The 14,206-nt window shown below is 50.8% G+C and overlaps 8 protein-coding genes and 1 non-coding gene across 9 annotated transcripts; 4 read left to right on the top strand and 5 right to left on the bottom strand.

The window, feature by feature from the left end:
* Positions 1 to 277: 277 nt before the first annotated feature.
* Positions 278 to 1,972, bottom strand: SEPMUDRAFT_149348 (uncharacterized protein). The gene has a single exon (XM_016905503.1). It carries the CDS (start codon positions 1,816 to 1,818, stop codon positions 358 to 360), a length of 1,461 nt encoding a protein of 486 aa, XP_016760914.1. The 5' UTR covers positions 1,819 to 1,972; the 3' UTR covers positions 278 to 357.
* A 558-nt stretch (positions 1,973 to 2,530) lies between these two features.
* Positions 2,531 to 5,245, top strand: SEPMUDRAFT_149347 (translation factor). The gene has a single exon (XM_016905502.1). It carries the CDS (start codon positions 2,542 to 2,544, stop codon positions 3,982 to 3,984), a length of 1,443 nt encoding a protein of 480 aa, XP_016760912.1. The 5' UTR covers positions 2,531 to 2,541; the 3' UTR covers positions 3,985 to 5,245.
* SEPMUDRAFT_10701 (peptidase C15, pyroglutamyl peptidase I-like protein) lies at positions 4,307 to 4,996 on the top strand (the record flags this gene model as incomplete). The annotated part of the gene is made up of 1 exon (XM_016900660.1): positions 4,307 to 4,996. A coding segment is annotated over one exon (690 nt), but the record flags the coding sequence as incomplete, so codon positions are not given.
* Positions 5,246 to 5,680: 435 nt separating the features above from the next.
* SEPMUDRAFT_t36 lies at positions 5,681 to 5,752 on the bottom strand. Its single transcript has one exon. It is a non-coding gene; the product is annotated as a tRNA-Ala (tRNA).
* A 179-nt stretch (positions 5,753 to 5,931) lies between these two features.
* On the bottom strand, positions 5,932 to 9,172 carry SEPMUDRAFT_163837 (uncharacterized protein; the record flags this gene model as incomplete). The annotated part of the gene is made up of 2 exons (XM_016908085.1): positions 5,932 to 9,062; positions 9,167 to 9,172. The coding sequence occupies 2 exons, from the start codon at positions 9,170 to 9,172 to the stop codon at positions 7,137 to 7,139; spliced, it is 1,932 nt and encodes a 643-aa protein (XP_016760910.1). The 3' UTR covers positions 5,932 to 7,136.
* SEPMUDRAFT_43891 (uncharacterized protein) lies at positions 6,045 to 6,728 on the bottom strand (the record flags this gene model as incomplete). The annotated part of the gene is made up of 1 exon (XM_016908905.1): positions 6,045 to 6,728. The coding sequence occupies one exon, from the start codon at positions 6,726 to 6,728 to the stop codon at positions 6,045 to 6,047; it is 684 nt and encodes a 227-aa protein (XP_016760911.1).
* A 250-nt stretch (positions 9,173 to 9,422) lies between the features above and the next one.
* SEPMUDRAFT_66158 (DEAD-domain-containing protein) lies at positions 9,423 to 12,220 on the top strand (the record flags this gene model as incomplete). The annotated part of the gene is made up of 2 exons (XM_016909744.1): positions 9,423 to 10,942; positions 11,005 to 12,220. 2 exons carry the CDS (start codon positions 9,426 to 9,428, stop codon positions 11,231 to 11,233), a joined length of 1,746 nt encoding a protein of 581 aa, XP_016760908.1. The 3' UTR covers positions 11,234 to 12,220.
* On the bottom strand, positions 11,402 to 11,848 carry SEPMUDRAFT_117344 (uncharacterized protein; the record flags this gene model as incomplete). The annotated part of the gene is made up of 3 exons (XM_016901327.1): positions 11,402 to 11,445; positions 11,511 to 11,621; positions 11,689 to 11,848. The coding sequence occupies 3 exons, from the start codon at positions 11,846 to 11,848 to the stop codon at positions 11,402 to 11,404; spliced, it is 315 nt and encodes a 104-aa protein (XP_016760909.1).
* Positions 12,221 to 13,629: 1,409 nt separating the features above from the next.
* SEPMUDRAFT_44142 (uncharacterized protein) lies at positions 13,630 to 13,961 on the top strand (the record flags this gene model as incomplete). Its single annotated transcript, XM_016908919.1, has 3 exons — positions 13,630 to 13,660; positions 13,729 to 13,741; positions 13,832 to 13,961. The coding sequence occupies 3 exons, from the start codon at positions 13,630 to 13,632 to the stop codon at positions 13,959 to 13,961; spliced, it is 174 nt and encodes a 57-aa protein (XP_016760907.1).
* Between the last annotated feature and the right edge of the window lie 245 nt (positions 13,962 to 14,206).

The following is a 14,206-nucleotide window of genomic DNA, read 5'->3' as shown; positions in this document are numbered from 1 at the left end:
GGGGGGGGGGGGGGGGGGGGAGGTGAAGAACGATACGATATGGAGGAGCACCACCACTACCGATAGAGAAATGAATGGCAATGACAAAGCCTGTTCAGACTCACTGCTCGCCGCACAGGTGGGCTAGATGTCAACGGAGCCCTTTTAGGTACAGGTTGCGGTAAAGTTGATTGGATGTTATTCACTTGATCCATCGAGTTTGCCTTGCGGGGGTAGGTCCGCATTGAAAGATTCCAACACAGATGGCTCAGATATGTTCGGTAAACCACATGGATCAATCAAGTCAAGGATTTGTATTGGTTGGAATTCATGCTTCATCTTCCTATTTTTCTGCCATGTACCCGCTCTCCGCTTCGATTAGACCACGAGATGCTCACTCTGGTAGCGCCACCAATTCTCTCTCGTATCAGCTTGTCTCCAAACTCCCACGCCACCTTCCACACCTCGCTCATTCACACTCCAATGACCACTTTCCACATGCGAGCGCCAATTCTGCAGCACTGCAGACAACTTCGGTCCATGCCGCATCACGAAAGGATTGATTCCCGTCTGATACAGCTCGCTGTGACTTTTCAGGATGGGCCTCCCATCGGACGTTCGGGCATAATGGCGTCGATCGCCCAGTTTGATGGGCAAGACCAGTCGGCATGCATCTTCGAATGGGTTCTGCGCGTTGGGAAATGCATCGAGATACAGTCCACAAGGTACTGATTCCACCGTCGAAAATGGATACCTGAATTTGGCTTCCTTGGCGCTAACAGTGCCAGGACATCGTAAGAACAAGAAGGGAACTTTCATGCCTGCTGTTTCCTTGGGGAATTGCTGCGGGATGTGCTTGAATGGTTGTTGTAGGAATTCCTCAACCTTGGGTAGGCGGATGCCGGGCGCGATGAACCAGATATCCGATTGTCGCGCATGAGAGAGAATCTCGTAGGCAAACCCTCGAGGTATGCCGGCGATCTTGAGGGCAGTTCGTGAACATAAAGGCGCTTCGTCTTCTGGGTCGTAATCCTCGCCCTCGGGATCTGGTCGTGCTTTCGAAATCCCGGCGTTTTTCTCAATCGCGGACACAAGCGCATCCCAGGTGTCAATACAGGCGTGCAGATCTTCGAGGGTGTAGGGCTGCAGTATCCAAGGTCGTGTCTTGTAACGAACGAAGGTCTTATTCTGGACCAGGTCGCCTCCCGTGATGTCCGTCTTGGGCTCCTCGATGGTCGCTTCGTCGTGGATTGCCACTGCCTTCTCAGCTTCGATCATCTCGATGTACGCACTCAGAATTGCTTCCATTCTTTGCCATGGTAGTTCTGGGTTCCTGAGGTCAAATACATGGTGGTATGTGGGCATCAGGAGTGCCTTCCCAGTCTTCTGATCAAAGACTATGCCCGCGGGCTGTGTCACAAGAGCTTCTGAGCTCTTGTAGATGATCACAAATCTATACTTGTCCTCTTTAGGGTCGTCATGGTCGTGGTCCGGATCTTCTAGCACATCCGCCAAGCCCAGCATGTGCGCCGGGGTGGCCAGACCGGAAACATGGTAGAAAAAATTGTAGTTGGGAACCTCAAAAATCTTGGACAGGTATCGGACCAGTTTGGGGCGCAGTATTTGCTTCAGTCTCTCGTTACCATGTGTGCTCCACCAGGTTCGCTTGGTGAGGGTAGAAATCTTTTTGCCCGAGCAGACCCAACCATACAGAGTGAGGGTGTTGTGCAGAGCAGCACAACGGTCTGCATCGATGTCGGTGCCAGAGCTGGCAGGGTTACTCGCCGATACGCGATCTTTTGCGATTCCGCTGAAAAGTGCAGCGGTAGAGCCCGCCATTATTCACCTTCGGATCCTCGTCGACTCGTTTGCACAGCGCAGGCGCGCGCACGGTTGAAGCTTGTGACAAGACCGCACCTGGTGACCTGGGGCTAGACTAGTGAATTGTAAATTTGGTGCCGAATAAGTGCTTTGTGCGAGTCGCGATTAAGCTGTAATAGACATTAAAAGGGTGGTGGTACATGTATGATGTAGCGACAAGTTCAGAAGTGAAGTTCAGGTTGTTGACGGCGATGTCACATGTGACTCTGAGAAGTGCAGGTGTTTGCAAATGGAAGTAATTGAAATGACGTTCGATTTCTGTCTGGCCCCGAGGGCGCTCCACGGCACTTTTGAAGTTCTGTCCCCACTAAGTAGAACTAGGAGGTGCTTCCCTTGTAGTCGCCGCACAACCAACAAGCCTGTCCGTCTTTGCCGTATTCATACCCACGTAGACGGACATGAATGACCTATAACAGGTCCTGTGGTGCCTCAAAATGTCGTTTTGCGATACCCCGTCAGCGAGGTAATGAGCCGTAAGGACGGTAAGGTGAGTTAGGGGACGTCGGACGAGAAATTAGAATAAAGTCGAGTAAAGTTCCATTCATGTGAAAAACTGCTTCTGGCTGACTAGTGTGACAGCGGGCTGACTCACCCGTGCGTACACTAAGTATGTTTTCGAGGTGAACATTCTTGGTCCTCGATTCTTTGCTTCACCAACTCAACCTCTTCACTCGCTGCTTGATGCTGGTCAAGGCTATCACACACAATCAGTCTGCCTTCTGTCGACAGCATCTCAGTCCTGCGTCCTCCGTCATTGCTGCCAATGCGCCTCTTCTCCTCGCCATGGATACCAAAACTTTTCCTGTCGATGTCAGCAACATTGGCATCCTGCACGCCAGCCCATTGCCAGATGACATGCTTGACGAGCTGAGCTTTCAAATCGATGAAACATCTCCCGACGCGCTTCATCTGAAGCAGGCCGCGAAACAGCTCAGGACATCCGACATCCCTGTGGCCTTTCCCACAGAGACAGTGTACGGATTAGGCGCGGACGCGACCAGAAGCGCGGCAGTGCAAGGCATATACAAGGCTAAGCAAAGACCTCTCGACAATCCGCTCATTGTTCACTTCCACTCTCTGAATCAGTTGAGATCTTTGCTCCATGGACATGCATCATCTCAAGCGAATGGCAGTAGTGGAGATCCTATACCAGCTATATACAGGCCATTGATTTCTCGATTCTGGCCGGGTCCACTCACTATCATTCTTCCGAATCCCCAGGACTCACCACTGGCACCAGAAGTTACCGCAGGCTTACAAACATTTGGCGCTCGCATCCCCAGACACCCGCTAGCATTAGCTCTCTTCTCCCTAGCGGATGTGCCCATCGCTGCTCCATCAGCCAATGCGTCAACTAAACCTTCGCCGACAGCAGCGGAGCATGTCGCATACGATCTTGATGGCCGGATAGAGACGATCATTGATGGTGGTCCATGCGACGTTGGCGTGGAAAGTACAGTCGTGGATGGTCTATCACAGCCACCACTGATTCTTCGACCTGGTGGCATCAGTATCGAACAAATTCGTAACTGTCCTGGATGGGAGTCCGTTCAGATTGGCTACAAGAACACTTCTGAGAAAGGCACACAGCCCAAAGCGCCTGGTATGAAGTATCGTCACTACTCACCGAAAGCAACTGTTGTGTTGTACGAAGCTGGAAAGAATCCACCAACCAATGCGAACTTGAAGGCCCAACTTGGTTCGAAGGCCAAAGTCGGACTTTTAAGGACGAAGACCTGGCAGCTGGACATCTCCCCAGCTGCCAGTACAGTGATCTTCTCCAATGGTCATCAGTCCAAACAAGTAAAAAGTGTACCACAAGAAGGCAGAGCAGGCTTTGCCGGCATGCTGCAAACCCTTCAACGGAGCGATTGGGCAAAAGCTCGTCTTGAAACACATATCGTCTCTATCGATGGTGCTGAAGCCAACGTTCTCGACCTTGGTCTGGGGTGCGATACTGATGACATTGCACGAGGCATCTTCTCGGCACTCCGAGACCTGGACAGACAAGAGGTTGATGCCATATTCGTCGAGGGAATCGATGATAACGAAGGATCCACAGCTGCGGCTATCATGAACCGACTTCGCAAAGCTGCAGAGATTCGAGTCGAAGATGGAATTTGAGAATCGCGAATTCTTGGCAGTGGTGGAGCACTGGTCAGCTGTACGGCCAATCAGATATCGTCTGCCTCGGCCGGCGGGCCGGATCAATACCGAAGCAGTTTCTAAGATATGCGGAGGCGATGCGCCCCTTCCATACTCTGCCACTGATACATATAGCGAACGAACCTTTCGCACTCGCCAGCAACTCCATCGGCTACTACTGGTATCACTACTGCGAGCAAATCACATTGAGGGGGAGCGAATGGCACCAGCTCTACAGCAACCACTCGGCGATGCACAGTCAGGCGCAAGCGGAGCTGCTGAGTCCAACGGACATCACTCTCGAAAGAAGTTCACGATATTGGTCACTGGATTCGGACCATTCCAAGACAAGTTCCCGGTGAATCCCTCGTTCGAGATCACGCAACGACTGCCCGAGTGCCTTCCTGCAACGTCTCAGAAGCACCCGGCAATTCGTATCATTCCGTATCCAAAGGCCATACGGGTGGCCTTCGAAACTGTTCGCCAGCTGGTTCCACTTCTCCACAATGACTATGCCGGTACGATAGATGCGGTGCTGCATATCGGAATGGCATCTGGACGCAAACACTACTGCCTTGAGCGATATGCACATCGAGATGGCTACGTCAAGAACAGGGATCTTGATGGCAAGATGCCTTCTGCGGACGAGGGCCGTACCATCTTCGGAGACTGTCCTCCAAAGATGACCACGTCCTTGGACTACGATGACATCTTGCTGAAATGGCAGAGCAATGTTCTGGGAATACCGGAGGGAACACCGGGCTGCGATGCTGAGGTGAAGGAAAGCCATGACGCTGGTCACTACCTCTGCGACTACATTTACTTCAACAGTCTAGCGCACACGGGACGGTGTTCCGGGAAGATGCAAGGTGGCGATATCACAGCGAGGCCGGTACTGTTCTTGCATGTTCCAGCTGAAAGCAATGGAGATATGCTAGAACGAGGAACTACCATCACAACTGAGTTGATCCGAGCGATAGCCGATAGCTTCGCGGCTGGCAAGACGGATTAGGCTGTCCAGCACTGATGCCGCACAGCAGGCATATCTGAGGAGAACTCTGGCGCGATTCTGTCATTTTTCAGAGCAGCACAACATACATAGCGATGGTGTTGAAGGATGTTGATAAAGGATAGGTGATAGTGAAGAACAGCTGGATACATGCGTGCCAGTATTCGCGTTACCATGGTCTCTCTTTCTACGAAAGGTACTACACTTTAGAAGTAGCTCGAACATGAAAATGCCCACAAGTACATATTTCATTCCCGTGTCCCAACAGCCTTTTTCAAGCCACGTTCGATCGTTTCACAGCCACCATGAACCAAAGATACCTTACCTATCTATATCCAGGACAATAGCAGACCTGTATCAGAAAAGATGCCAACATCGCACCTACCAAAATGCCATTGAAGTGCTCTATCTGACCTTACAAACTGGCCCAAGCGAAAGCGATGCCCATGTTCTTCTATGTAAGGTAGAAGTACTTTATACAGCGAACCCCAGCTAAGTGGCCTCTCATCTCCCAGATCTAAAAGCAAACTCTCATTCAGTAAAACTTCCTAACTATCTAAACAAACCTTCTTTCCACCAAAAAAAATATCACACAGTTCTATAATTCTATAATGTTACTCGCGATGTGCAAGAATAAAAAAAGAGACAAGAAAATGACAAAAGAACTGGAGATGCAGGGAATCGAACCCTGGACCACCTCTATGCTAAAGAGGTATTATACCACTAAACCACATCCCCGAGCTGTGATTGGATGACTGACCACCTAGTTTGCTGTATATACAGGCTACATTGTGACGCAAGAAATAAGCAGATGCTGATTGCAAGATGCCAGGAATAGATGTTGTAATTTCTGGTGGACACATGGGCTAGGTAGGTCAGGTAGTTATAGACTGTGAAAAAATGTTATTCTGTACCTAGGTTCCTCCCAGCTTCTGCACAACTATCCATGGCGAAGAATAATAAGACTGTGTCTTACAGACTGTGTGATCTTGAGCAGTCTTTGTCGAAGAGAGAGAGAGAGAGGAAAGTTTTACTTCATCCTCATAGCTTCCATGAACTCATCTTTTCTTTCATCGCCAATTTCAGCTACAATGTCCTTCATAGCCTCGACTTCCACTACGCCCTTGCCATGTTTGAAAACCCACTCGTCTTCTGTCTCCAGCCGAGACTGGAAGGCCTGCCAGTTCTGCGATTTGAGCTCGTTGATATGCTCATGGACGTCTTTTGCGGGACCAGAATAGACCAGAACGCCTGGATATCCAGGTTTGGTAATACCAGAGACAGATGCTGCTGGATGTAGAGCTAATTTTCTCTTGTTGGTGTTGAGGAGATGGTGAAGCCAGACAATGATAGTCGCTGTGCCATCGCTCGCGGCGGTATTGTGGTATTGCTGAGGCGTGGCAGCAACTGAAGCACTGTCTTTGCTCAGATCTATGAAGTCGTTGATAATGGCATCTAGAACTTCTTCGCCCACGTCACGTTGCTGAACACGACGCTTGACTTCATCTCTCAGGTCTTGCTTTCCTGCACTGGCGGAGACAACGTCTGGAAGAGAATCTTGTAGATAGCCATCGGGCAGGCGTAGCGTCAAATTCCCTGCTTCGGAAGTGTAATTGAGTTCTCGCCCTTTGTCGATGAAGACAACTTGTTCTGGAAAGATAGACTGAAGGAGCTCAAGCTCCATGCTCAGTCGTTCATCATTCTGGGAAGTCATCGATCGTCATGTCGTATCGCTTTGGCTTGAGACTCCGACCCGAGTTTGCTGTTCCTTAGATTGACCAAAATTTGCGTTGAACATACATGCACTTGTAGTCACTCGTTGGCAGCGCAAAATCCTCGATTTCAAGCTTGAGGCCATTTTGGTGACGGTTACGTCATTCAGAGCCAGTGGTCAGTTCTCCCGATCCCGTCCGCAGTCGCGTTCGAGGCGTTGAAGGCATGATTTCAAAACGCCTTATTCTCTCCAAGCCGATGGCTTTGTTCATCATCTCCTCATTGCTCGATCAACGTTCGCCCCCAATTCATGTTGCTGAGGTCTGCCACTTTTAGTCCCGCAGTGCAATAGAAGCCACGTCGTCCTTATACCCATTCTGGATCTTATTCACATGATAATTGATGAGAATCAAATGCATCGTCCCGGCGGCGGTACCTGAAGCAGGATCTGCCTCCTCCTCTCTTCAGCTTCTCGCACGATGTCTGCACAGAGACCGAGGCTTGGTGCAAGATGGGCCACAGTTTTCGTTTCAGCCAGCACCTGCCTAATCACCTCATCTGTCTGAACTATGGGCGGTAACATGGGACTCAACACCCTCGAAAGTGTCGCACCCATGAGTAGAAGTGTCTGACTGGTCATTGAAAGAATGGCTTGGAAGAGGTAAGGCAGGTAGCCAGCATGGTTCGAAGCGATGCGCTCGAGCTGGCGCATGCAAGCCTTCAAGCACTTCTCGCACGCTATTCTCACGCCAGGCTCCTTGATGAGGCTCTCCTCTCCAAGCACAGCTTCAATATACGGTCGAAATATGATAGTGCGGCAGGCAAAGTACCTGAGCTTTAGTACCGCCTGTACATGGCCTTCAGGTGGATCGCCATTGCGAGGGAAGCGGATAGGAGGTGGAAGTCCTTCGTACCACTGATTGAGTTGGAACTCGAGCTCGGCAACAATGGGCTCGAGAGAGGCGATCGATTTTTGCTTCTGGCTGTAAATCATGTGTGACACACGGTTCAATAGACGCCGCATAGCAATCTCAGCAAGAAAGTACCAGATATCATCGCTGCCAGGCAAGTCGTCTGAGCCGATCATAGCTGCATCATAAGGGAAGCTACGAGGCAGTCGTATGCTTTCTTCCAGCTGCACAATGCCACTGTGCGGCAGGTCCAGCTCCGCTAGCAGATCGGATTCGATCATCACAATGTTCCAGTAGATTCGCTCGCTCAATTCTCTGACTTGCTCTGGTATGGCCGCCGGGGTCTGAAGCAATAGCTGCAGCTTAGTCGAAGCACTGCAGAGGAGATTCCATGCCTCTAGCGGCCGGACCAGGTACATCAGGTACGCAGCAGCCAGGACGTGACATTGAGCACTTTGAACGTCGTTACGCATCATGAGCATTGGCATAAGAAGCCACGCTGCGTTGAAGTATGCTGTGCCTGGTGGTGGCTGACTTGGAGGGAGGAGAGCGATACTTTGACCAGACTCTGCAGCTTGGCCCAGTGCAAGGACAAGAAGCACGATACAGGTTTCCACTCCATATTGGAAACCAACAGCAGATGCCTGTCGACATAGAGTCGTGAAGGTGTATGGATTGACCACTGCGTACCAAACGTTGACTTTGTTGAAGAAAGACCGTATATATGCTGCAGGCTTGCCAGCCTCGTGCGCCAGGTTCAGGTCAAGGGATGCAGGGGGATGCAGATCAAGCCCAGGTCGCACCAGCTCCAGCTGCATCAGGGCTTGCTGATCACACTGCCTCGAGACCAGATCGCGGATGACTGGCCACTGTAGCAGATGCAGAGCCGGGGTGGTATGAGCCCTGGGCATAGTCGAAATGTTGGTAGCATATCCAAAGCTGCTGGACGGAGCACGACTGGATTCTGCCACAGTCGTGCCCATTCGCTTTGACAGCAGTTCTTCCGAGGCAGTGTTATTGCTCGATGCTGGCGACATGGGCCCAATGGCGGCGCGGGGAGAGCCTACAGAACTCAGTATGTTCGAATGTAACAGACCTTCAATATGTGCGAGCCGCTCTAATATGAGCTTGTCACCAGCATCGAGCTTGATGCCTGGCTCGCGATAGATGCATTCCGCATTGAGCTCTGTGCATAACTTGCACTTTGGCCTAGTTCCATTACATTTCGACTTTCTGCTTCGGCAAATCTCGCAGGCAATGGTCGCCCGACGTCGAGGATAGTCAAGAGGCTCTGCGACGAGCGCTTGCAGATCTGGACGCGAGCCTCCGAAGTCCACATGCCGTGCGATGGGATGATTATCAGGCGACGGTTTCGCACGCTTCGGCGCGCGTTCGCCATCCTGACCGTCGTGCGGGTGGTGTGACTGCTCATAGTCCCCACTACGCCCTGCCAGTCCCAGTGCAGGGTCAATAATGAAGCTGTTCTTGTCCATAATGGTTAAGGTCGCTGCCAATGTGGGCATGGGACGGCCATGGACGCCCTGCCCCTGAAATAATCACTATAATATCCAGCTGGAGACGGAACTCCGTAAGCGCTCTTTGCAACGTACATAACGTCTTTCAATGGTGGCGACGGGCGAGTCTTGGACTTTTGGTGACGACTGACGAGTGAAAGCGTGATTGCGACTCTCGCGCCAAGACGGCTGCCGCTTTACGCGAAACTCTGCTTGGGGAGAAAAAAAGTTCTCGTGCATCAATCACTCGCTCTACACATCACTAATTCAGCCATGTCTAAGCGTACGAGAGAAGAAGCTGATGCTGTAGCTGATGCTGGTGAGGTTACCAGCAAGAAGCTCAAGAAGGATAAAAAAGAAAAGAAAGAGAAGAAGCACAAGTCCAGCGAAGATGTGTCTGTCGCAAGTGGCACTCCAGTCGAGGCAGAGGCAGACAAAGTCGCAACAGACGAGAAGAGCGGCCTGTCAAAAGAAGAGCGCAAGGCCTTGAAGCGCGCAAGGAAAGAGGCTGCGAAAGCTGCCGAGGCAGAGCCAGTCGCAGAAACAAATGATAACGATGAGGCTGCAGCCAAGGCTGCGAGAAAGGCTGCAAGAAAGGCTGCGAGGAAAGCGGAAACGGCAGCGAATGTCGTGGCCATAAAGAGCGAGACCAACGGGAATGCTGCGCAGGTCGAATGTGGTGCAAAAGTGACTGGGGTTGGGAAGAGTGAGGCAGAAAAGTACTACGCCGAGAAGAAAATTGCCATTGAAGACGCAAAGAAGGAAAACATTGGCCCCATACTATCCTTTGACAGCTTGCCCTTCGACGACGCCTCGAAGAAGGCATTCTTCGGGAGCTTCGAGGAGCCGTCTCCAATCCAGGCCTCGACGTGGCCGTATTTATTTAATGGCAGAGACGTGATTGGTGTTGCAGAGACTGGATCTGGAAAGACATACGGATTTGGTGTTCCGTGCATCAATCGCATTTCGAAGGAAAAGAAAGTCCAGGTGTGCATTGTGAGTCCGACAAGAGAGCTGGCACTCCAAATTCAGGAGCAGATGGTCAAGCTTACGACACCGCGGGGCCTCAAGGCCACATGCGTATATGGTGGCACGAACAAGGACGAGCAGCGACAACAATTAAAGGGTAGTCAGATCATAGTCGCAACACCCGGCAGACTCAACGACTTCATGAACGACGGCACAATCGACTTGTCTGGAGTTACATATCTGGTATTGGACGAAGCAGACCGCATGCTCGACAAGGGTTTTGAACAGGACATTAGGAACATCATCAGCTCAGCTGCGCCAGGCGACAAGAGACAAACAGTCATGTTCACGGCAACGTGGCCCGACTCAGTGCGAAAGCTCGCATCCGAGTTCTTGCGCGAGCCGGTGCGAATCATGATTGGCGAGAACGCATCCGGGGAGCTTCGTGCCAACACCCGAATCGTTCAAGAGGTAGAAGTGCTCGGCGAGCGCGAGAAGCAAGATCGTATGCTTGCAATTCTCAAGCAGTACCAATCCGGCAAGAACAAGAATGACCGCATTCTGGTGTTCTGCTTGTACAAGAAGGAGGCCACACGAGTCGAGGAGACGATACGTCGACGGGGCTTCCGCGTGGCAGGCATCCACGGTGATCTCAATCAGGCCAAGCGCGAGGAGAGTCTGGCAGCCTTCAAGAAGGGAGATGTGCCAATCTTGGTGGCGACGGATGTCGCTGCTCGTGGTCTTGACATTCCGGCTGTGAAGTTGGTGCTGAACGTCACTTTTCCACTGACAGTTGAAGATTATGTGCACAGAATTGGAAGGTGCGTGATCGTGATGGTGTTTTTCACAGTTTTGAGGAGGCGATACTGACCTGTTTGCGCAGAACTGGACGAGCAGGACAAGACGGTCATGCCATTACATTTTTTACTGACGGTCTTGAGAAGCCACTTTCAGGTGGCTTGATCAATGTTCTGAAAGGCGCCAACCAACCCGTGCCCGAAAGCCTCTTAAAGTTTGGAACGACAGTCAAGAAGAAGGCTCACGATGCCTATGGCGCGTTCTACAAGGACCCGACGGATATGAAAGCAGCGACCAAGATCACATTTGATTGATGTACAAAGTTTCATTCACACAACGAGTGAAGCCCAGATATACGAATCGACCCTCATCATACAACACTCTCCCCCATCGTTACGAGTATCTGTCGACCTTGAGGATGTGATGAGTACCGCTCATCCCTTGCCATAGTCTCGTCCCTCACACGAGCGCCTCGTCCGCCTCTAGTCGTGGGAGTGTCCGCACTCGTCCTGAAGCTTCGCAATATCTATTGTCTGTGATCAGCCAACATGCTCACGGTCCAACAAGAACAAGGACAAAAAGAAAACGTACCTCCGCCGTCCTTGTAGTACTGGATGCAGGACACGCAATCGTTGAGATCATGGTGATCCACTTGGCAAGCGCATTGAAGGTAATATTTGTCACTGAAGACATCTCCATTGTCTAATAAGAGAAAGTTGCATTAGCGTCATTGGTCTAGTCAAAAAAAAAAAGAGAAGGGTATACATACCTGCGGTAGCAGCACTTCCACAGTTGGTTGCTGTTGAGACCACGGATTGGCATTGTGGGGTTGTCAGGCACTGGTCGGGAACATCGTCCTGGTTGATTTCACGAGCAGCCACAAGAGCGGCGCTGAAGCAGAGAGCAGCGGCGATGAATTTGGTATACATTTTGTGCTTGTTGTTGTTGGTGTGTAGGAAGTTGTTGGTTGTTGGTTTGTTGAAGAGGTAGTTGGATTGAGTTGGAAGGAGATTGCTGTGTTGGTGTTCAGTTTCTTTCTCAGCGTTACATGCAACTGTACTTATATATGTCCAATTCTTCTTCCTCCTCCCTCTTGTGATGAAGGTTTTTCGACATCCGGGCCTTGGCTGGTCATCCCATCCCATCCCATCCAATCCCTACTACCTAATAATAAAACGGCGGTGCCAGCAGCCAGTAGCCTAGGAACGAGAGACGTCCTGTCGTCGTCGTTGTCGTCACGACGTCGTGTTGGAGGCTCGAGCCCTACCTGTCAATTTGGCAGAAGTCCAGGTGGCAGCTGCATACGGAGGGATGTATCCATGCTCTTGCTCCCCCATGTTTCCAAGATCGTGCGTTGCGGCTGAAAGTATAAACAAAACACTGACGAGGAACTGTAAACCTATCGTTGCACATTTCTGAAGGGAAGGGAAGGGGTGCACGGTGCATCATCGTCTGAATCTTCGAACCGGAAAGAAATGGAAAATATAAAAAAAAATACCTTAAATAAAGAAATTGATCGTTTCGAAGAACCTTCCTTCCATAGGCTTCCGAAGCCTCTTCCATGCTCGTATGCAACGCGTGGTGCCGAGGAAGCCATGTTTACAGGCAGGGAGAGTGAGATCAGCCTCGATGATGACACAAATGATGGGGTATAGAAAGGTACTGTCGAATTTGGTTTGTGATAGGTGCAAGGGCATACGAGTCTACGAGAAAACCTCTGTATTAGAAAAACAAACCACCATCAGGCTTGTAGTTGAAAAAAAGATCTAGCACCTACCAAATAGCCTACCTCCTAGCCCTTCCCCCCCCCCCCTGACCCTGAGCTGTCACAAGCTTGTCCCTGCCCTTGCTGGAGAGTGGAAGGCAACGGTCCGGAGAAGGCGGAAGGGAGACTTTAAAACGTCAGTTCAGCTACATGTATTGGCTATTCTCCGCGCCGATCGTCCCCAGATCCATCACGTATTGATGAATATTCGCCCATTCACAAGCCCGTATTAATCCTCCGATGCCTCCGGAAAGATGTCATTTTTTCCTTTTTTTTTCCTTTTTTTCCCTTTCGGTGTCGTGCATGTCTCAGCACCCGTGATGGGCCAGAACCTCACGATTATACCTTACCAGTTGAATTGATTTGATGGGCTTCATCCGTTTCTGGATCCGGAGACGCCGTTGAGAGGCGTTGTCAAAACAGCGATTCCATGCCCTTGACATTTTCAAAACCGACCTATGCCGAGGCTACAGCCTAATGCCACATCCTCCTCATGGCAGACTGTCGCCACCTCCAGGCTCAGCCTCCATCCAGCCTTGAATCTTGAATCCTTGATGTGCTGAGAAGTCTGAAATCACCAGGTCGATCTCAATCCGGGCATCGCTTGATCCGGACCGATTATTGACGCAATTCGACGTAGGTGCCTGAAGGCTGAATCTTTCAAGTTTCAAGTGTCAACGTTCACGTGCAATGTCCGTGGTGAATATATCGTGGACCACGAGATAGACCCTGGATACGCCGTGGATGTCGTTTCAACCAATGGAGGGACGCCAAGTCGGGGCTCCAGACAAGTGATCGCCGACTATCGCCCAACTCAAAACCAACCTTCCTGCTGCATCGAGACACGATAAGACAACACACCCTTCACCACAACAACAACACCACAACACCACAACAGTGACCCTTTCCAGCAAAACAGACATCACCATCGACATCATCATCATCATGTGCAAGCCAGCTGTCTGCGGTACCTGCCGTAAGAATTCCCCTCGTAGCTGAATCCCCCTAAACATCACCACTTGCTAACCCCTCTTTCTCTCACAGAAAAGTCCACCTGGTAAACATTACTTCCCCCCCTCTCCCTCTCCCTCTCTCCAAAACCCCTCACTAACTCTCCGTGTGTTTCACTTCCATCCGTCTCCTCTAGGTGGGGATGTGGCTCTCACGTTCCCAGTGTCATGGACTCGATCAACGAAGCCGATCGCTGCACCTGTGAGCCCAAAGTCGAAAAGGACGGCAAAAGCTATCCTCCCATGGGTAAGAACCCAAGTGCTTAAAAACCACTACCACTACCCACACAAGCCTTGTCCTTTTCAAGCGAAGTTTTGGGATACCGGTTCTGAAACTTTTTGTGTGAAAATTTAAAAGGTCCTGCGTTGGGTATGGTGAAGGCTGCTCTTGGTTTTGGTGGAGCTTCGTCGTCGAGCGATAAGGATGAGTTATGAGTTATGAGATGGAGAGAGAGTGGATGGTAGGATGGTGTGCAAGAGATGAAATCGGAGGAAGAGTGCAGTTAAGTCGG

The sequence above is a fragment of the Sphaerulina musiva genome (assembly GCF_000320565.1).
Source record: "Sphaerulina musiva SO2202 unplaced genomic scaffold SEPMUscaffold_5, whole genome shotgun sequence".
Lineage (NCBI taxonomy): Eukaryota > Fungi > Ascomycota > Dothideomycetes > Mycosphaerellales > Mycosphaerellaceae > Sphaerulina > Sphaerulina musiva.
The sequence above is the reverse complement of the archived record's forward strand: the minus strand, read 5'-3'. Positions and strand labels throughout refer to the sequence as shown.